The sequence below is a fragment of the Suncus etruscus genome, chromosome 5 (assembly GCF_024139225.1).
Source record: "Suncus etruscus isolate mSunEtr1 chromosome 5, mSunEtr1.pri.cur, whole genome shotgun sequence".
Lineage (NCBI taxonomy): Eukaryota > Metazoa > Chordata > Mammalia > Eulipotyphla > Soricidae > Suncus > Suncus etruscus.
Genome location: NC_064852.1, coordinates 68,784,385 through 68,808,626, shown reverse-complemented (window position 1 = coordinate 68,808,626; position 24,242 = coordinate 68,784,385). Strand labels below are relative to the sequence as shown.

Sequence of the window (24,242 nt, the reverse complement as noted above, 5' to 3'; positions counted from 1 at the left end):
TGTCTTAGCTTCTGTTGTATATGTAAAACATGATGGATGGTAGAAATATGGGTCTTGTTAAGAAGAGAAATACTGTTATATTTTTTACTTTTAGCTGTGCGTTTCGGGTGACATTTTTCTGAGTTAAATGTTGCATAAATCCTTGGGACAAAGAGATAGTACAGAGGCTAAGCTGATTTCCATGCATGAAGTTGACCCCTATTTGATCCCTGACATCATGTATGTTCACTGGAGAATGGCCAGGTGTGACCTTTGACTACAGTGTCAGGAGTTAGCCATAAACACTTTCTGATATGATTCAAAAAACAAACAAACAAAACCAAATTTAAAGGAAACAAATAAGAAATACCAATTGATCTCTTTTCTGAGATTTAAGAAAAGAGAAAAAAAATAGGAAAGGTGACAGTAAGGGTAGGAGAGGGAGGGAGGGAGGGAGAGAGGAAAAGAAGTTGGAAGTATAGAAGAAGGCAGTGTGTAGGATGTCAGGAAGGCAAAAGGACAAAAGAAAGAAAGACGATAAAGTATATATACTTTTACTGGAAAAGTATGTGTATGCAAGTATACATCTATATGTATATGTATACACACATGCATATATGTATATATTCAGGTTCTAAGCACCTGAACTTTAAGTTTTATGTAATACTTATGCTATAATATTATAATATTGTCTGATGAATATTTACAATCTTATTTATTATTAAATTTTACAAATACACTTTCAAAAGATTTTTAATTTTGGTTATGTAAGTATTTCCTACCTAAATCTAATTTTTACTTTTTTCTCTCTTTTATCTCTTTTTTTATTATCTCTCTTTTCTCTTGTTATGTCTCTGTGTCTTATACACACATATATGACTTTCCTTCACTATATCTGTCTCTGCTTTTTCTCTATCTGAGATTTTCTCTTTCCCTTATTCTTATACATATGACTGAGTTCCAAAAAGTGGAAATATTTTATAACTCATCTTTTTTTTATCTTATCCAGGAAAGTATCAGGTACATTTTAGTCAGTAAATATTTATGGGGAAAATTAATAAAGACATGACAGAATAAACTGTTCTGTGACTTTTCAATTATTTTTTTGTTGTTATTGTTTTGTGTTTTGGGCCACACCTGGCAGCGCTCAGAGGTTACTCTTGGCTCTGTTCTCAGAAATAGCTCCTGGCAAGTACCGGGTACCATATGAGATGATGGGATTCGAACCAACGCTAGTCTTGGGTCGGCCACTTGCAAGGCAAACACCCTCCTACTGTAATATCTCTCCGGTCTTTGACTTTTCAATTCTAATAATAGCAATGGAATAGTTTATATAAACAAGTTATCTGATTTCAAGTTTTGCAAAGAATAGCCAATAATAAAACATCAGCTATAGGAACAGCCACTTTTTTTGTAAGTATAAAGAAGTCTCTTAATTTATTTGATTAAAGGTAGCATCTTTGAGTCACTGTTCAAAAAAAACTAATCACCATTTTATCCCATCTAATTACAGATATCTAAAATTTTTTTAAAACATGATAACATATTTTATGATATTATTGTCAATATTTATCAAGATAGGTGTCATTAGAAAAGATGAAGTTTGATTCAAATACTGATGACTATTACATGCATGAGCAGGTATGGACTTATGCTTAAAGTAGAATTTTATTATAAATATTAAATATATAAATCTTTGTATATATTTTTATTATTTTTTAATTTGAGGGACCACAACCAGTGGTTTTCAAGGACTTCTCCCTGCTTGCCTCAGGAATCACTACTGGCAGGTCTGGGGTACTATATAGAATGCTGGGATCAAACCAGAGTTGACTGTGTGCAAGGCAAATGCCCTACCCATTGTGCAATCACTCCAGCCCCAGGATGTCCAGATATCTAAGAACATATACAAGGAGAGATAGCGTGGAGGTAAGGCGTTTGCCTTTCATGCAGAAGGTCATCTGTTCGAATCCCGGCATCCCATATGGTCCCCTGTGCCTGACAGGAGCAATTTCTGAGCATGGAGCCGGAAGTAACCCCTGAGCACTACCGGGAGTGACCCAAAAACCACAAAAAAAAATTAGACCAAGAAAAAAATCCTCTCAAAAGTGACGTCGATTGTTTTTTCATCCTCCCACACACCCTGACTGTATGCAAGACAGGAATTCTACTTCTCACTGATTAACATTGAGTGACATCAATTTTTAATTGGCACAGTAATTAATCTAGAAAATAAGGTTTTATAATATTTCATTTACAATTGTAAATGATTTATAATTGAATCAACTCCTTGGTCTACAATATACTAGCAATTTCTCTTGAAATTGTTTACACAGTGGTCTTTTTAGGTTAAAAGTACATGAAGGTATTTCCTACCTACAAACAATGGGCTGTTCAGCTGCAATTGGAAATAACCTTCCTCTGAAGTTTCTTTGGTCATCTTTGGTAGGCTGTCGACCTGGAGTGAAGTCTCCTTCAGATTTCTCTCAGCCCGAACATAATGCCATTGGTTGTCATTTAGAGGAGAAGGAGACTGAACTATGAGTTCTATGGGACCATTCCCAACATCAATGGCAAAAGTGATTTCGGCAGGAGCTGAAACAAAAATGAGGAACAGAAAGAAAGATGAAGATATGGTTAAGAGTATATTTAGGGCAGATGCATTTTCTGAATGAATTGCATAATGCCATAAAAGTGATCATAAAGCAGGTAAAGATAGATAGGTAGTCCTTCAGTTGAAATCCATTAGTATTAAAATTGCCATTGATAATGATAAACACCAAAAATTCTACCCAGTTTTTCTCCCTGTAAGAATTCAAGAAGCAAAATAATGACCTCTAAAATTTACCTACACTGTATCTCATCTCTCTCTCTCTCTCTCTCTCTCTCTCTCTCTCTCTCTCTCTCTCTCTCTCTCTCTCTCTCTCTCTCTCTCTCTCTCTCTCTCTCTCTCTCTCTCTCAACTAATCTATCATCTATCTATTCCAACTTACATGTTTTGTGTTTATTATATTAAAGTTCAACCAAATTAGTGACTTCAGATATTGTTTGACATTGGATTAGAAAGCTAGATAGCTAAATAGTCTTGAAGGTATACGAGCTATGCTCAGGCTTTCTTTATTTTTTTTTTTGTTGTTGTTGTTGGTTTTTTTTTTGGGTCACACCCGGAAATGCTCAGGGGTTATCCCTGGCTCTACACTCAGAAATCACCCCCAGCAGGCTCGGGGGAACATACGGGATGCAGGGATTTGAACCAGCGACCTTCCGCATGTAAGGCAAATGCCTTACCGCTGTGCTATCTCTCCGGCCCCTATGCTCAGGCTTTCGTCCAAATTATTTTTATAAAAATATGTTGCTGGCGGGGGGGGGGGGGGGTTGGGTCAGGAGAGAAAAGATAGAAGGATGATAGCCTTGAACTCAGCAGGCTTGGGTTAAATCCCCAACACTCCATATGTTTCCACAAGCCTGATAGGAATGATCACTGAGTATAAAGGCAGGAGTAAGCCATGATCATCTGCAAATGTGGCCCCAAAAGAAAAATAGTAATGACAAGTTATTAAATAATTATAAACATGGAGGGCTAGAATTTAATTTTAATATTTTTTTTCAGTAGAAATCACTTCAAGGGGCTTAACCCCAGGATTCATAGCTTCACATATAAAGCATATATTTTTTATTCTGTCCCCTTCCCAAATGGGACATTGATATTTGCCAATACTTCCCAATTGTGGCATTCGTGGTAAAATAGGCAAATACCCTTTTTGTGTGTTTTCTCCCCATTCAAACCCTAACAGAAAATAAATCTCCTTTTAACCTCCAAAAGTAATTTTAAACTAACTTTGGGAACTCATATAATCTTGCATTCTGGTGACAATGAGATTCTGGGGAAAAAATAAACTAGAAGGATGAAAATATGCATTGAGATAATATAGTCTAGATGCACTATTATTTATGTTGCATGTTAAATTTTGTTACTCTTTCTATTTCTCATTTGAAAAATAACAATAAAAACAATACTTGCTTCTCATGTCATAAACTAATTCTGACAAAGCTGTTAAATTTGGCTTGTTGCAACTAGATGTGCTCAACAAGTGACAGATATTGGTATTATTATCAAAGTGCCATAATTCACCAATTAGGGTAAAATAGTTTTGGTAAATAGACCCACAAACTAATAAAAAATTAATTGAGGAAAGCAAGTTTGTTTCAATGATTAAAATAATGAATAAAAATGAAGGTAGACCTATATTATTCCTTATTTTCTACTCATTTTATTGATGCCACATTATAGTACTGCATATGGCAGAACCAAGTTGACATAGAATAAAATGACTGTGTTAATATACATTTCTGTCTCAGGCTCGGAGCAGTGGCACTAGAGGTAAGGCTTCTGCCTTGCAAGAACTAGCCTAGGATGGACCATGTTTCAATCCCCTGGCCTCCCATATGGTTCCCCCAAGCCAGGAGCGATTTCTGAGCACATAGCCAGGAGTAACCCCTGAGTGTCAATGGGTGTGGCCCCAAAATAAAACAAAATAAAATATATTTCTTTCTACAAAATATTGATAAATATTGGTGAGAGTTAAGGTGGAAGAATGAGAAATATTTTGTTAAAATATTTTATTAAAATAGATATGTTTAAAATTCTTTGTTTAAAAGATATGATTAAAATAACAAAATAAATTTTGTTAAAATAAGGCTTGCTGTACTATTGTGCACGTCAACCATTCTTTGTCATTCCTTATTTCTATCTATGTTTCCACAACACATATCTAGCTGAGTATCTACTTAATTATTCTTCTACTATACAATTTTCTGCTAATGGTCTGTCTTCTCCACTTGTCCAAAAACGGTAGATAAAACTTTATTTAATAAATACCATGTACCTACTAACAACACTTATATACAGCAAAATATCATTAAATTAAATTAAGATTCACTAAATGAATATACAGATATAAAGATAATTTTTTAAACATTGTGAAGTTTAATAGGTTTTAGGTTATTTAAAAATATTAAAACATTATTCTATTTTATTCATGTATTTATTTTGTTGTATTATGTTCAATCTACTCATCTTATCTAGGGGGTTAGGGGATATGTAATAATATTCATACTTACTAGCTGCTTATCATGAGCAATGTAGTTTGATATGTTTTTGTTTTTGTTTTGGGGCCACACCCTGAGGGGCTCAGTAGTTACTCCTGGCTCAGCATACAGAAATAATTCCTGGCAGGCTGGAGATGTAGGGGATCAAACCAGGAATTGTCCCGGGAAGTTTTCAAATAGGCAAATGCCCTACCGATGTGCTATTGCTCTGGTTCTCTTGTTTTGTTTTTGTTTTATAAAATAGTCCATATCATGCATAGGCACCTTTATTTAAGGGGAATTCAGCAGGCTCACCAGATGTATCTAAGGATTTCTCCAATAAATATTTGTCTAGCAGGCCCATCATGGATGTTTTTTGTCCTTATGTGGACTACTGGCAATATTTCTTAAATTCATGTCATGGTACTGACATTACATTTCTGTCATATTTAGCTATCTCTTCCTTGTAAAAAAAAAAAAACAGATAAAAATATGGCCTCTGTCAAATTCTTTTGCTCAGAGAAATTCCAGCACCGAAGATAACTAAGAAAACCCCTTTTATGGTTAATATTTAGCACCAAAATTAAAGACATTATTTCTCTCTTTTTCAAAATGTCCTTGCAACCTCTGTTTCAAGGGCATAGCGAGAATGCAGATCCTGGGCTATTGATTCTTTCCAGACAATGAGAACTATACCTTGGTGGATTTAGTTTTCTTTCACTTGACCTCTAAATAATAGAGCCCATCCCAGTGAAGATAGTGCTCCTGAATTTTTTCTACTTCTTACCAATCCCTTATTTTACATCTGAAGTTAGTTTGCTAAGAGCTGCCTTGAGCTGTGACCTTTGTAACCCAGAATTCTTACTGCTCACTCCCATTGTTTAATATATTGTTTACTGTTAACTTTTGTTTTGTAGTTGTAAACATTCTTCTCAATATGTATGACTGACTTTTACTCCTAATAAAAACTCTCTGCTTAAAGAATATATTTGTCACTTATTTGCCCCACACTTCATGTGGCCTTATCATTTCAGTTTCTTCAATATTATCTCTTTATCCATTTCATGTTCACCACTTTCCTCTTGTGAGTTTCCCCCACTAGAGTTGCTGAGGTGCAAGACACCTGTGGCACTCTTTTATTTGAATTTTTTAAAATTGAGATTCTGTAGTTTACAATGCAATCAATTTTTTCTTATACACATAATTTTAACACTGCACCTACCACCCTCCCTTTCCCAAAGACCTCAGGACCTCTACCTCCCAATCCAAATGTCTTTTTATAAACAAATTTTTAATTATATCAAAGTTAATACTCAATTACTAAGTTATGCTTGATTGCATTTTAGTCATACAATGTTCCTTTACCCATCCCATGAACAGTGCACATTTACCATTACCAATGTCTCAGATTCCCTTATATTCATCTTCCATACTACCTCTATGGCAAAATGTTTTCTTATCTCTTTCACTCATATTTTTTTCTTTTAGGCACTGTGCTTTGAAATATTCCTGAAGCAGTACCACACATATCAATTTTTTTTCTTGAGACACTGTGAATTACAAATCTTTCATAATTTTATTTATGTATATAAAGACAGTGATTTAGGGCAATTCCCATCACCAGTGTTGACCTCCCTCCATCATCGTTCCCAGCATGCATCCCATACCTCCACCCTAGCCATCTAGTCTACCAGTTTAACAAGTCCATTTTGTGTTTAGATTGATAAGCTTGGGCCTCTTGATTCTATTGTCATTGATTTTGGCTTGGGTATTTAGTACTGGCCATTTTATGTTTTCTACCCAATGCACCCGAGAACACTTTGTCCCTGGACCCCATCCACTTTTTTCTCAACTTGTAGAAAGATGTGGAAATATGAGAGCAAAGTGATCCATGTCACAAGGTTCTATGAAAAAGGCAAGAGCCCCTATCTATAAAATATAAATAAAAATTAAAAAGCGTGTGTGGAAGTCACAGGTCTGTGGGGTTTGTGTGTCTGTTCGTAGGCACAGAAAACATTGAGGGGGAATAGAATGGAAATACCCTTGGTCTAAGAATCAGGGTGTCTCTACACATAAAGCATCTGTTATAAGACAGACTATAGTCTCCAGGAATAATAGTTGTTCAGACCCAAGGTATGTTTTTAATGATCTTAGGAAAAGTTCTACTTTGTTGCAGTTGTTACAGTCAAGATCATGTAATTAGAGATCTTGGTTTTTGCAGATTCTATGTCAAAGTCGAGGTGTTATAGAGTGTTTTCTGATCTCATCTCACTTTTAGGTAGTGAGGCAGGGAAGCTTGTCATAGAGCAAGTTGTTGCTATTTCCTTGCTGTCAGTGTGTCATATGAACCTACTCTGGAGCAAGGCGGTGCCATGGCAGCATTAGGGCCTCCCTCGGGTGTGAGGGTAGGTTGAATCTTAGTTATGGTGCAGAAAACCATGTCAGTTCAAGGATGGGTTCTGACTTTGGGGTTGTCTGATCAATTGAGGCCTCAGTAAATTCTTAATGACAAATATTTAAGGTGAAAGGCATCCCTGCTTTATAAAATTTATGGGTTTTTATCCTGATTAGATGAATCATTCTTTCTATATATAATATTTTCCAATTTTAGTATGCCTACATGCATACCACTATACCTCATTTCAGTAACTAGTTCATGTTCAGACAATCACTTCCAACTATTATTGTCACAGTGTTCCATTCTCTACCCTTTCTGTACTTTCTCTATTTGTGGCTAGCTACCTGACATGAGCCATGCATTTTTAAGCTTATTTTTATTAAGTAACTCACTTGATGATCTCAGCAATGTTATTTAACAGATTATTATTTTATATATGAGACAAAAATTGCCACTTATAGCCAATAAGGTCTAGAAATAGTATTTAAATCTGAATGATAGAACATTTTTCTTAGAAAAATATCTCCAAATTTAAGTATTATATGCTTTTTTTTAACACCAAACTTAGAACATTATAATACTCTTTGCAGTATAATTTTATGTCCGTGTCTTCAAACACTATCTCATGAAAGGCATGAAAGAAATATTAGTGACCATATAAGGATGATTTACCTTTGATGTAGTCACTTATACTCTCTGACATTCAAAGTATTCTGTATATGAGAGGAGAGTATTCTGTATATGAGATATATAAGCTATTTGGTCATTAAAATTTTTGCAAAGAGACTATAGATATGGTGATAGCTATTGGTTCATACCTCAACAAAGCTTCGCAGCTGTGAACATTTGAATATCTTTCAATTTTCTATAGCAAAAACAAATAGAACTGGTTATTGAGGTAGTTTTAAACATGAATATAGGGAGTTTGCTCCTGATATTAAGAGCAAACAATGAGCCATGGAAAATCACAGTTACTATCTCTGTAAATCTGATAAATTATCTAGGGTTATTTTCCTCATCTACAGGTTGTATTATTGATTAAAAATAATCACATAGTACAATAGGATTTAATGTATATTATATATAAAATATGTACAGGGTATATGAGGGTGCTGAGGAAAATATGGAAGGGATTAAGGGGGATGGAATATCTGATGGAGGGTATGGTATTGGAATTTTCTTTGCATGAAAACTTATCACTAACATATAAATCACTGACTAAAATAAAACAAATGATTGATCTTATAATTTAGCTTTTATATAAGCCAACAATTCTACTCTTGGCATTTACACAAAAAGTTCCGTAATTCTTTTCCCAAATACAATTTCACCCTTATATTTATTGCAGCATTATTGACAATAGCCAAAATAAAGAAATAAAATAAAGTTCTGAAATAAATTAGTAGATAAATTGTGTCATACATATTGAATAGGATATATTCAGGTATAAGAATATGTAAAGAGGGCCCAGAGAGATAGCACAGTGGCGTTTGCCTTGCAAACGGCCGATCCAGGACCAAAGGTGGTTGGTTCGAATCCCGGTGTCCCATATGTTCCCCCGTGCCTGCCAGGAGCTATTTCTGAGCAGACAGCCAGGAGTAACCTCTGAGCAATGCCGGGTGTGACCCAAAAACCAAAAAAAAAAAAAATGTAAAGAATAAAAACATAATGGAATCATGCTAAGGGTATTGTGCTAAGTGAAGTTCAACAAAAGGATAGGTAAAATACAGAATAATATTTATCAGATATGGAACATAAAGAAACATAGCAAGGAATTGATTAATATCTATAGTAACAGCCCCTGAGAGTAGACCTACAGTACTGAATTTCCCAAGAGAGTAGTATAAAAAGCAATGGAGACTGGTGGAAGGACACTTGGTGACTGTGTTGCTGGAGCATTGTTTGACTAAAATGATTTATTAAGGACATTATTACGAGTCATTATGGGTACGGTAAAGCCTAAGTATAAAAAATTTATATACATGAAATAATGAACATGCAACAATGATGTTCAGCTGTAACACTACTCAACAATTTATGATACTTCACTATTCTCTGATGATCTGAGCATAGTCTTATTTTTCCCCCAATTAACTTTCATTGAGGTATTAGTTTACAATAATACTGATATTACTGTTTCTCAATTGTTGTGCTGTATTACCATATCTACTACCAGAGTACCAAGACAGTTTCACTATTATCCTGAGGTACTTACACACACATGTAATCATCCTTCATCTCAATTTACAGTGTATTAACTATTCATTCCTCAGGTTTTGTGTTCACCGGAGATTTCCTAGTCTTTTGTTCTGTTTATTTACAAAAATATTTAACAAATAAATTTTGTGTATTTTATCAGATCTGAGTAGTATTTCAATGTGTTTGTATATCACAACTTCTTGAGGATATTTTTTAACTAAGCAATACATATTGCAATGCCTTTTAAAGACATAAAAACCGTTATTATATATAAGCATTCATAGTATATGAAGGGCAAATATGTAAAGTATTTACCACCCACATAAATTTAGGACCATTACCATACAATAAAATAAGTAACTTTAGAATAATGATAATTTTTTTTGTTTATTTTAGGGCCAAAGCCAAAAGTTGACAGTACTTAAGAGTTTATTCCTGTCTCTGTGCTCATAGATCATTCCTGGTGTTTCTGAGGGAGCATATGATGTCAAGAATCCAACTAGGTGGGTTGGTGTAAGCACATAAACCATCTCCTATCCTCCAGACCGCAGTGCTTATTTTGATCTGAAGAAAATTAAGAAAAAAGTATACAGGGCCGGGAAGGTGGTGCTTGAGGTAAGTTGTCTGCTTTGCAAGCACTAGTGTAGGACGGACCGCGGTTCGATCCCCAGGTGTCCCACATGGTCCCCCCAAGCGAGGTGCGATTTCTGAGCGCATAGCCAGGAGTAACCCTTGAGCATCAAATGGGTGTGGCCCAAAAACCAAAAATTAAATACATACATAAATAAATAAATAAATAAATAAATAAATAAATATATACTCTAGCCTTTCCTCTATGTTATTAAAGGTAATATATAAATTACATAGGTGTCACTTCTCCATTAAATTTCTTATAAGGAGGATGAAAATTTATCATACAAAGATAAATTGAATGTTTATCTACATGGAAATCGTACTAGAAATGTCTGCATATAAAATTCTACTAAATGCCCTTTCTCACCTTGGAAGACTGGAACTATTTCATTTTGTCCTATAATTTCTTCATAAATTCATTATCCTTAAAAGATGATATATAAATAAGTTGAATGCTAGTTCTGAGAGCTATTTATTTTCTCTTGGGTAACTTAGCTCTCATCGTATATTTTATGTTGTCTTGTGTGTACTAAAATTCCATTTTCTTCTTGCCACTATTTCATTTACTGAAGAGAATTTAATCAATAACTCAGAAAATTAGAGGGAAAATTATTTTGCCACCCAAGTACTTTAGTAATAGCTAATTCCCACACCCACCGTGGCTTTATATTGGCTGAAGCCTGCAATGCCAATTTGTACTTTTTGTTCAATGTTCACATATAGTCAGATTGCGCTTCATGAAGATACCATGGTCAGCTGGCGAATGAATTGTTACTTACCAGCTGACATTTAGGTTTCCCTAGAGGAAAGCTATTCTTAGATTGAAGTAGGCATTCAAAAGTTAAAGCACAAAAAAAAGTTAGGCTACTGATAGCAATGTTAAACTGCTGAACTCCATCAGAAATAGAGTGTACAACTAATTACAGATTGAAACTCAAATACTAGGACCAATAAATCCCATTGTTGGGTCTGCAGTACAGATTGTTTTCTGTTAATTGCAGACAAATACATCTGCTTGGCAGATGTCATCAATTCCATTTTGCATAAATAAAAACGGAAGTGACAAAATACTTGTTAAAAAGCAGCAAAACAAAGCATTAGAATCTAGACTAATTTGTAGGCCACTCCAAAGGACTTATTTTTTCTTCTTTCTTTCTTTCTCTTTCTTTCTTCTTTCTTTCTTTTTTCTTTCTTTCTTTCTTCTTTCTTTCTTTCTTTCTTTCTTTCTTTCTTTCTTTTCTTTCTTTCTTTCTTTTCTTTCTTTCTTTCTTTCTTTCTTTCTTTCTTTCTTTCTTTCTTTCTTTCTTTCTTTCTTCTTTCTTTCTTTCTTACTTTCTTTCTTTCTTTCTTTCTTTCTTTCTTTCTTTCTTTCTTTCTTTCTTTCTTTCTTTCTTTCTTTTTTTTTTTTTGGCCACACCAGGTGATGCTCAGGGGTAACTCCTGGCTATGCGCTCAGAGATTGCTTCTGGCTTGCGGGACCATATGGGATGCTGGAGGATCAAACAAATGTCTGTCCTAGGCTATTGCATGCAAGGCAGACGCCTTACCTCTTGCATCACCACTCAAGCATCTATTTATATCTGCACAGTCATTCTAAAGCTATAGTCAAATTAGCTTTTTTACCCTCAAATATATTTTGAAAATATGTTCACTAAGATTTTCTTAAGGTCATAATGGAACATTTTGCTTTGCATTGAAAATAAACTAATTCTACGAGATCTAAAATTTTTGTGTAAACTTTTTCACTTTACAACAACTTTATATATATATTTGGAAATTTTCAGTCATGATTTAAAGATATATTTCTTTGACATGAGGGAAAAAGCTACTGTAAGTCGTCATCAAATCAATCATAAGACCATTTCATTTTAAATGTGATGATCTGAAAATATATATTGCTCTGAACTTTGTAACATAAAAATACACACATATGGGAAGGGAATTTGTGAACAACAAATGAAAAATTCTCCTATTTTATCTTAAATAATAACAAAATGTTGTGGAAAGTACTAGTCCTTGTAAATATTTTAATATTTTCAAATACAATACTTTTCTTTAGGAATGTATATTTTCACTGTTATGGGATAAAAAATACACACTAACCAATAAAATTAGTGGATGTAAAATTTTCACCAAATGTCTATCACCTTTATTTGAAACTTTATATAACTTAACAGAAAAAGCTAATACTACATTGTTGGACAGTGAAATGTAATTAACATTAAATGATCATTCATTATCTTGTGATAATATGTCATGGCATTTGATGCTACTTTAATGAATCAAAAGACCTTGGGGCCTTATTTTTATTTAATTAAAATTGAGCTATTATATCCAAATTATTAAATGGTTAGCACTCAACTTTAAATTTCAGAGCATGAACAAGTTAGATACAAGCGATCTTATTTCACATGAAAGCCACAAAGCTTCCTTCCATTAATAGTCTAAATTGCTAGAGTAAAAGAAGGTTAAAACTACCAATTAAAGATATATCCTTCCTGGTATATTTTGTGCTGTAACTGCAAAAGAAACACTTAGCTGTTTGGTAATTTGTAGAGAATTTGTATTTAGACCCTTACATGTCTTCGAGCCAGCACATTTGTCTCTTTCTAGAGCTCTCAAATTTTCCAAGTTTTTGTTGCTAAGCTATTACTTACTCTTTCAGGGGTGTTTTATGCAATCACATCATTATTGTGATATGGCCAGTTCCCGCAATCAAAGTTGAAAGCATCCATTTAGTCAGAGATAAATGAGACATCTAATGACAAGCATGCACCTTGACGGTCACAGTACATCAAGGGCAAAATTAGAAGGGTTGTTCGCCCTTCATTTAAGAAAGTGATATGCATAGTACTTCATTAACAATAGTGCAAAAACACAGTGTCAAAATGGACAAGAGAGAGAAGAGAGGGAGAGAAAAGTAAAATATCTGTCCCAGAGGCAAGCTGGGGGAGGGTGGGAAAGAAACTGGGGATATTAGTAATAGGAAATACATACTGGTGAATTGGTGTACATTGTGTAACTGAAACTCAGTTTATGAACAGTTTTGTAACCATGTGCTTAAATAAAAGTCAAGAAATATTGTGCATCCAGCTTGCACATAGTTCTTTATTAATTTGCCAGTGGGTCTATTTCAATATAAAGCATGAGGAAGGCTGAGACCTATCTTCCACATTTCAACCTCACCACTCTGCTGCTCCTGCATGTCTCCAAAGTAACTTCAATTTACATTGTTGAATCAGGCCAAGCCAGTTTTCCAGGTATCTCATGATTATTAGTTATCTGTAGGTTGCTGTGGTTCATAATAGATGTCCCATAATTGAAAGACCACAGAGGTCTTAGACCACAAAACTGAGATGAAGCCACTTTCCATAGTCAAGTATATATGTACACAAAATAGTCTCATTTACTTATGGAATTAAGAAAAAATAAAAGAAATATTGTAATAATAGCTAGAGACAATAGAGATGAGGGTTGGTAAGACAGACCCATGATATGAAGCTTACCACAAAAAGTGGTGAGTGTAGTTAGAGAAATAACTACACTAACATCTATCATGACTATGGTAGTAAGTGAGAGAAATAGAATGCCTATCTTGAATACAAGGGATGAGGACGGAAAGATATGGGGTTCATTGATGGTGGGAATATTGCACTGCTGGAGTTCCAGTGGCACAATCGGTTAGAGCATGGTACTTATACAGGAAAATTGCACTGGTAAAGGGGTTGTTCATTTTTATAAATGAAACCCATCTTCAAACTTGCTTGTAATCATGGTTCTTAAATAAATGTATTATTAAAAATAACTTTCCAAGCTACCTGAGAAAATCAATGGATGTGAGATAAAGAAATACTTATAAAAATATTAAAGAACTTGGGGCCAAAGCCGTGGCACAAGCAGTAAGACACGTGATAACCTAGGATGGACTGCGGTTTGATCCCCCGGCATCCCATATAGTCCTTCAAGCCAGGAATAATTCTGAGCACATAGCCAGGAGTAACCCCTTAGCATGACCGGGTGTGCCCCCCCAAAAAACAAAGAAACAAAAAATATTAAAGAACTTATTTAAATGAAAATGAAGTGGTCAAAGAATATATTTACTGTTACTAAAATAGAGACGGCTGAAAACTGTATGAATTCTTATAATTTTAAACCCTCTAAAGCTGATTAAATAAATTAAAACCTATATAAAACAATCAGAAACAAGATAATACAGATACTCTGAATATTATAGGAAATAAATAATTTTTGCTTTAAATTATTGACAAACAATGCTCATTTAAATAAATGCAATATGGCAGGACACATAGTATGGACAGCATAAAGCCTTACATGAGGATGATAGAAATTCTATATATAGCATACCATATAATTCCCAAACTCATCAGGAATGATCCCAGACCACAGAGCCAGGAGTAAGCCTTGAACATTACATCATGTGGCCTCCCAAACAAACAAATAAACAAAACAAATGAATATGATATTAAACATTCATCTATCAAACATAGTAATAATATACAGCTATTAAATTAAGTTAAATTATGGCAACAATTTTAGTAACAAATATGTAGGCTACAAATTAGTACATTTTATTCATTTTATTACTTAGGGCTTAGTGATTTTATGTAAATGAACTTAATTGTATTTAAAAGTAAATTTTATACAGAAAAGACATTTACTGTTGACTTTAAAATTATAAACCTTATATAAATATGTGTTTTCAAGAGTGAAAAATTACATTTGATTTTGTTTTCTATTATAAAGTTAAACTGATAAACACTGTTTAACTCAAATGTACTGCCTAAATGAATCAATACAGAAGCCTAAGTGTTGTCGACATACATTAAACTACAGAGATCAAACAAAAAAATCACAGAATTTAGGAATTTTGATTACTCACCAAAAAGAAAGAGATTTCTGATGAATTTTTTTGGTGTTTATTTCTTATTGCTCATATATTTTAAAGTTGCTGAATGCCACATGGGCTATTATGCAATTTCTGAACTTTTTGGGGGTGTGTGTTTGAGTGACACCCAGCAGTGCTCAGGGGCTACTCCTGGCTCTATGCTCAGAAATGATTCCTGGCAGGCTCGGGGAACATATAGGATGCTGGCCTTCTGCATACAAAGCTAACGCCTTTCCTCCATCTATCTCTCCAGCCCCAAATTGTGAACTTAATTATATATTTGAATTATTATCTATTTCTAATTCTTATATTTAAGATCTTTTCTAATTGTGCATATTTATTTTATAGAAACCATTGTGATTTACAAAGTCGTTTATAGTTAAATTTCAGATACACAGTGAATCAGGGTTATTCCCACCACCAGTGAAAATAGAGTGCTTTCTATACCACCATCCTTTATGCCTGGCCAACCAGTATTAAAGGACCATTTTAAGTTTAGATGGTTACAGTTTGGTTCTCTTGATTCTATTGTTCTTGACTTTGCTTGGATATTTAGTTCTGTCCTTTTTTTTCCTCTAAGCAAAGCACCTAAAGACCTCTTGACCCCTGGCCCCATCAAATTTTTTTCTTCTTAATTTTTTAAAATGCAGAAATATGAGTGAAAACAAAGTAAACTTTGTTCCAAGATTCTATGAAAAAGGCAGGAGCCCCTATCTTAAAGATAAAAAAGGGGGTAGCAGTAATTTTCATAGGCACAGCAAAAGTTCTGTAAAATAGAAAGGCATGAATAAATGAGTGTATTTCTTGCTTAACGTGGAATAATTTAAATTTTAAATTAATTAAATATGTTATTTGTTTAATATGAGAGAAATTCTTGGACATATGTGGTTATACCATTTTGTGTAGGATATGCAAAGAAAATAAATTTACAATTTGAAACCATTTACAAATCAGAAGAGGAAAAATTTTGGAAACAGAAATTTAACAGCTATTTAATTAAACTGGAACATGCCAGTCTATATAGTTATTTTTTTCTCGGGATACATAATTTAGATTTTTATTCTGGAATAATTGATTTGCATGATTGTATGTTATTTAATAATAAAATATTTGGCTATCTATATTCTATTTTTAATTGTTTTGTAAGTATTCTGAAATAACTGTCATAAAGAAATTATAATTTTTGTAAAAATTATATCTTGGCAGTAAATTTACTAAATAATTATAATAGTTAAATGATAGATACATCAGAATTCTAATGTGTAGTCACATATAATTAGTGGTGGATAATGTCAGAAAATTAATTGTGTAGCCAAAGTTCAGGCACAACTGTAGGTCTCAGATATGAAAGGAGCATATTGTTTATTACATTCAGTTTTTCATGAAAATTGTTCAACAAATTCTGTGCTGTGTATCTATATAGTAATATTTAAGAAATATCCATGGATCTGATAAAAGACATTATACTAGGTGCCTAGGAGAAAGTTCAAACACACACTACTGTTAAGAAACAATAACTCAGAGGTAATGACTAATAAAGCATTAGAAGTAACTAAAACTATCATTGATAACTTTATATATATTGAGATTGTTTTGATAGTACAAATATGTATTAACTGTTGATGACAAAAGATAAGACTAAAAAACTTTTGCTGATCAGCACATTAAATTCGAAGAGGACACTTACAGCTTATTTCAAGCCGGATGAAGTCTTTAATACCCAGATTTTCTAGAAAAACTCCCGATAAAGCTGTTGTTTTAAAATGGAAGGAAATATCAGCACTGAACTCAGCATGGATGGTAGGAAAGTTGAGGTATGAGGCTTCTGTATAAAATGATACGGCATTCCAGAAATGTCCTGCAAATAAGAAAAAAATCTTGTAGAATGATTCATTGTTTTATGACGAGGTATAGGAAAGCAAAGCTCTGAATAGTTTTGGAGACTGGGAGAAATTACAGGGGGAAAGGGAAATGGAAAAAAATGTAGTTATGTAGTTATGTAATGCAGAGAGAAAGCATTAGATTTGGTACTCACGGTCGCCATAGCAACGCAAGGGCCCGATTCTCCAAGCAGCTTCTGAGTTTGATCTGTTAGTATCAGTGATAACTATTTGAGTGACAGGCAAGTGGTCTTTGAAGGAGAGAAAGCCAGTATCATTTGTCCTGCAAAACAAAAATTTAAGGAGAGGAGAAATGTGAATAACATTGGAAACCTTTCCTAACAATCATATGTCTTTTTAAATGTAATTTAGTGATTTCAGTGCAAGTTGGGGAGCAGAAAACAGAATACCTTTCATTTTTTGTGTGTGCAAAATGTTGGAATGCCTAGTACTAAAACTATAACCAATTTCTAAAAATAAGGACATTTTACATCTTCCCTAAGTATTTCCAAAGACATACAAATAGTTTACAGACCTGGCTTCTACTTTTTTTTTTATTTTTAACAAAAGAGCACCTTGACCTCCTAATGCAATACTGATGAAATGTTAAACATTGCTTTTATCTTTATAAAGAGATCACTTATTTCTACAATTAATTTGAAATAGGCATTATATTTGATATCACTCAAAAATTGCTTTAGTCATCTGCCAACAGGTTTTAATCAGCTGATTATTTCTTGTTACTTTTAACTCCAGATAAAGGCAAGTATTTGTAGTTTTTATTTTTGTACTTTCTTATTTTTCTATGATTTTGAAAATTCCTGGTAATTAAAAACTCTGACTTTATAATTTTTATTTATGCAATTGATTAACTAACCACTTTTACATGAAAAATTAAAAAAATAATGCTAATTGTGTTTATCCTTTTCTTAATTTTCTAGAATCGATGTATTGATACCATCTAACTGAGAGCAAAATCACTGTAGATTAAGACCTGGCAATGAGTAAGTTATCATTTTGAACAGAAATATATTGAGGATTCAGCCTACTTATTTTCTCAGAAAACACTTCTGAGCAGTGAGTGTTATTTTTAATTCACAAATATAGTGAATAAGGCTCAGAGATACTAGATAACTCAAATGTCACATTGAAAGGTGTAGGGGACAACTTATTCTTGATATTTATGAATAAAGTGAAAAATAATACATTTTAATTTTAAATTAATATGTAAATGCATATTAAAAACAAAAGGATAGGGCCCAGGCGGTGGCGCTAAAGGTAAGGTGCCTGCCTTGCCTGCGCTAGCTTTGGACGGACCGCGGTTCGATCCCCCGGTGTCCCATATGGTCCCCCAAACCAGGAGTAACTTCTGAGCACATAGCCAGGAGTAACCCCTGAACGTTACCGGGTGTGGCCCAAAAACAAAACAAAACAAAAAAAAAAAGGATATATTTACATTCAAGTTTTCCCTGTGTAGAAAGAAATATATAAAACATAAGTGGAAAGAATAAAAACATAAGTGGAAAAAATAAGCAAACCATAAAAGAACACCCCAAATAAATGTTGTCTTTTTGAATTTTATTTGTAAATCCAAATATAAAGATAAAATATAATAACTATTTGCTAACTGCAGTAGCATGCAAAGACCAGAAGGATGATAGTTATAGGGCCTTAATTTTTGAAGTACACATATTTGCTTTCTAATTCCTAGAACCCTAGCTGACTTTTTATTGGGTAAATCATTGATACCTTACATTTTCTACTGTTCTCAATTTTAAAATGGGGATAATGTCTATAACATAGAGATGCTGAGAGGATTAAATGAGATTATATAATCTCTTTGCATGGGGCCTAATGAATGTTCAAAATTGGTACTGGCAATACTCATTGTAATTCTCATGTTTATCCCTGAATCACTATGTAGCCTCAGGGAAGTCAATTCATCTTCAAAGCAAGTAGCTTTAGCTCTGTATTGGAAATCTCACTCTAAGCAACACACTGTGGAAAATTAAATGTTAATATTTATTACCCTGCTCATAAGATTGGGAGAAAAAGTGTCAATTCATCTCTGTTATAAATTAAATTGTTATCTACCTATATGTATACCCAAACATGTGTACAGTATTAACCAAAAAATAAAGAAATCTGTCTAAATTGAATAATAATTTTAGTGGCCATTCAAATGATATAGAATAATATTTTTTATTTTTTATTTGAAAGCACATCTTCAGATGTTATGGAGTAAATGTGAGTTTTTATAGTTCTTTTTTGTTCAAGCAAGGATTTCAAAACAAATTTCAAGCAAAGAGGAACAAAGATTGAAGGCAGATTCTTTGCTGAAAAATACTCTGTTGCTGTTCATCATTCTTTATATCCATTTCATTTTCAAGGTAGAACTTATAGATTCTGAAGTCTGTCCATCACCTATGACTACTAACTACTAAACATACCATGACATCTTGTCTACATCAATTTGATGTCCTTATGTCCAAGGTGTTGGGGGAATACAAAGAACAGTCTCAGAACAAAAATGTCTTTAAAATAACAAAGTTAAAAATTTTTTTTCTTTACTAATGAAGTTTGATGAATCATAACATATCACCCCAGTCCATTTTTATTAGGAATTTAAAAAAATGAAAAGAGCCTTTATCCAAAGTTTTTTAATGCAAAAATTAAATAAATTAAATTGAATGCCTTCAGGCGCCAAGGAATTAATAAAAATGAGTGAAGCCAACTTGTGCTCAGTGATAAATAGAACCCGACACATAGTTTCAGTGTCAGGGAAAGCAGAGAAGATAGAGGAGAAAGAGGACAGCGCAAACAAGAGGGGAAGACTTGGTAGAGAAAAGATATTTTGTCTAAAAGGGCAATTGTCAGCTATTAGTAACAACTGTGTTAATCATGAATGAGAGACGATTGAGATAGACATGAATACTAATTTAAGACATTCAAAAATCTTGGCAAAATATTTAAAACTTGTTTTAGAAAGAATGAAGATAATCAAAGACCAATAAAACTGTGCTGACAGCTGTGTCAGCAACCTAGCAATCAAGGTCTTTTCTATATTTATTCATGCTTCTCAGGTCACATTGAAAATAACTGATTTTAATTCAATTTGTGAGTGGCAATTGTAATAAAGCTCTTGAAAATATTAATAAGTAGAACATTTGTTGTTGGGTGGCTATATAATTAACAACAAAACACACACACACACACACAAAAGGCAAAGAGATCTGGTGGTACGTTTTGAGTAAAAAAAGTAATCTACCCTATATTTTTGACTTTTTGAGCATTAATAGATTTTCTTATTTCAACTTTCATCTTGAACTCAAACACTTTACAAACACTTCCTGTTTTTAAAAAAAGTAATTATTCAGGGTTCAGGCATGTACTGTATAACAGAGTGGTGATCCTGTTTAAGAAGGAAAATAATGGCAATAGAACCAGACTGACATAGGTCAAAATCAAGTGCCTGCACACACCTTTTGTAAGTATCTCAGTGATGCCACTCTGTTCTTCAGTTTTCTATTTTCATATTTGCATAATAATAATAATAATATTTGATATAACAAGAGATATAGCATATGAACACTATCTTATATTGTTAAATGTATTATAAAGGTTGAAACAAAAAGATGAACTACAAAAAATACTTAAAAAATAAAAGTAAACATCACATTTTTCTTTGAATTAGCAGATTTAACAAACATTACAATTTCTGGCTGCTATAAGGGCACAAGAAATTGACATTCAGGTTCCAAGAATCATGCATAAACAAATAAAAAATGCATTAACTCAAATAGTCTGAAGACCAAAAATGTATGGGGCTGGAGCGATAGCACAGCAGAAGACATTTGCCATGCATGCTGCTAACCCAGGACGGACAACGGTTCAATCCCCCAGTGTCCCATGTAGTCCCAAGCCAGGAGCAATTTTTGAGCACACAGCCAGAAGTAACCCCTGAGCATCACCATGTGTGGTCAAAAAACAAGAAAGAAAAAAAAAAAGAATGAAAAATATGGGTCAGAATTAGTTTATGTGGCGGCTTTTCAGTTTTTAATTATCTGAATCTTTCAATTTCACTAACTTTATTTATTGCAGAGAAGAATAGGAAGAATTGATCTGTTTGATGTATTCTTAAGAAATATAAATCAAAAAGTGACATGTTTCTATTCATTCTCACTTGGGTAAACATATGTTTATATATATTAATAGAACAGTATTTTAGGTACTTTATCATATTATGAAATTATTTTACTTATTTGTCTGATTTTGGCCACACCAGAAGTGCTTACACAAACATCTGGCTCTAACTTCAGGAATAACTCCTGGCGTGGCTTGAGGGGCAATTTGGTAAACTGAAGATTGATCCTGGATAAGCCTTATGCAAATTAAGAACCCTCTGCCTTGTACAATCTATCTAGTCCCTATTATGAAAGTTTTACCTTTTTTAAATGTCTATCTTTTATCACTCAAAAGCAATAAAATATTTTACATTAAGTGAACAAACTAGAAAAATAAACAAAGAACTCAAATCTCAATTACATTTGAGGCCGGCAGTTGTGTATCAGTGAATTAAATTCAAGAGTTGATAAACTTTTTCTTGAGTGAGTGACATGATGTCCCCTACTTTACAATGGCAGCAATAGATTTTCCAATACTATACTCACAATGCAACCCTGCAGACCTTAAAGCTCTGTGTTGATGCCTGCTAAAAATTTTCTCCTAGTTTGTTTTACTACAGCTATTTTCCTTTTAAATGCTTTTTGAAAAGACCTAGATTAACTAAAATCACCTACATTAGTAGATAGATGGAAATAAGCTCAAAATTAGACAAATGCTTTTTGTTGAACAAAAGCAAGCATTAACTGTGGTCACATGTACACATTTCTATCAGGAGACCATATTAATATAGCTGTGATCCACACTGAGAGGATTAGATATGAATACTGTTTTTAGTTCTTAGTATAAGAAAGGTAAGGAATGAAACAATGCAGTTTTGGTTCATCTAATAAAAAAATTTAAAACTGTGTTTCTTCAGAATTTCAAAATTAATCTGAAACCAGATTGCTCATTTAAAATATATAGTAAAAATATCAGAACCTGAATTAATGGTAAAAGGCATATGCAATTTCCCTTTATTAGTAGTAAATGAAAAAGAGCAATATAGGGCAGATGGTAGGATAATTGTTACATACTTTGCATGTAGCTGACCTGTGATCCTCAGCACTACATATGATCCCTTGAGTCCTATCAGGAATGATCCCTGAGCGCTCAGCCAAAAGTAAGCCTAAGGACTTGAAGATTACACCACTGATTAAAATATGCTACCACAGCTAAGATATACTTTCTTGTGAAGCCATAGCTAAATAAACATGCTCTAACTGAGAAAGAAACATTAAGTAGTGACATAGAAGTTACCATTTAATATTGTGATAAATAAAAATGCAGATTTAAAGAAACAATTGCATGACTGAGTTAAACATTAGTGGACTGAATAATACACTTGTGATTCAAATTCACATGGATGATGATGATTACCAATTATATATTTCAAATTTGGAGGAATTATACCATTGTTCATGTTCATTAACAGTTCAGATTTCAGAACAATTTAAATTGAAATCTTTCTAAACCAATCCCCCAAATTTCTAATACTTTACTTTGAATTTATTTCTAATAATTTTTCTGTCATTTATTTACATGTTGATATATTTTTGTAGAACTCTTTTTGCCACACTAAAGAACAGGTAAATGTTTTGTAGACATTAATTAGAAATCTGGCAGGATGTCTAAAGAGGAAGAACACCCAAGGTGACTTGCTTCCTCTAAGCTTGACAAACTCTATGTTTATCATGACTAATATTTTATTCTGCATTTTAAATTTTATTTTATCTGTGGTCTCAAGACACTTTCTCTTCCTGCCTAGGTCTTCCTCATCCTGTACTTTCAACTTTTACCTGGTTCCTAGATATGTCTCTTACTTTGAGTGGTTAGGAGTTCTTCAGCCTGAGTTGTCAGTCTAATTTATTTCCTTTGTAGAGCTGTCTGCATTTTTCTCTTACATCATCTTCTAAAGCCTCCTTTTCTCCTCAGAATATTATATTCTACTGTTTCTCTTCTCACTTTTTTTTTGGGGGGGGGTCACACCCGGCAGTGCTCAGGGGTTACTCCTGGCTGTCTGCTCAGAAATAGCTCCTGGCAGGCACGGGGGACAAATGGGACACCGGGATTCGAACCAACCACCTTTGGTCCTGGATCGGCTGCTTGCAAGGCAAACACCGCTGTACTATCTCTCCGGGCCCTCTTCTCACTTTTTTAAAACTTCTCTAACACAGTTTCTAATTTTCATAGAAAATAAATTGCATTTTATTTGAGTTTTTGTTTTATTTTATAATATACATAACTGTGCAAATACATACTGCAATTATTTTCCCATGAAAGTTTTTTCACCTGCTCACTCTTGGAATCAATAATCATCTCTAATTCTTATGCATAAATTACACTCTTGTTACTTTTTCTATAGATCAGTTGTCATACTAATTATTTGTATTTCTCGTCTCTCAGCAACATATTTGGTTCTGGATTTGGACCATACAGATTACAAACTTTTATTTTCTTTCCTTCATTTTACTCATTCATCATTAAGCACTTGCACTAATCTTACGTTTTTGTGTGACTTTTTATTCAACCATCTTACGTTAGTCTCAAAGTCATATCCTGAGTTTTGACAGTGTTTACGTAACTGCACCTTGCTGCTAATCTTTTCACTTTTTTAATCTCATTTTTATAGTTTCTATAAAAATATTGATTGATATAAAGAAGAATTCTACATTGTTTCTCAAAAAATTAAGGCCAGAGTTTTGCAGAGATTGGGACATTTTCTTGCACAAAGCCATTCTGCATTGATTTTCATTACCTCAGATAGTTCCCCAAACCTGCATGTATGATGATTGAATGCAAAGCCGGGAGTAATCCCTGAGCACTTCCAGATATGGTACATTATTCCCTTCCTAATTTTATAAATTGAGTTAATGTGGTTTACAGTGTTGTTTTATAATGGCAAAGCTATTTCACCACCTCCACTACCAGAGGATCAATAATGTTTCTCTTTATCTACCTTTACACTACCAGTGCAGCATACATTCACTGTTCTTTT

General features: G+C 33.4%; 1 protein-coding gene across 1 annotated transcript in view; it reads right to left on the bottom strand.

Moving 5' to 3' along the window:
• Positions 1-24,242, bottom strand: part of CNTNAP5 (contactin associated protein family member 5) — a 939,273-nt gene that overhangs the window by 128,268 nt on the left and 786,763 nt on the right. The window contains exons 15-17 of the mRNA XM_049773789.1: positions 17,239-17,366; positions 16,891-17,061; positions 2,356-2,574 (exon numbers count right to left, since the gene is read on the bottom strand). Of these exons, the coding sequence (XP_049629746.1) occupies positions 2,356-2,574; positions 16,891-17,061; positions 17,239-17,366 (518 nt within the window). The remainder of the gene's footprint in view (positions 1-2,355; positions 2,575-16,890; positions 17,062-17,238; positions 17,367-24,242) is intronic.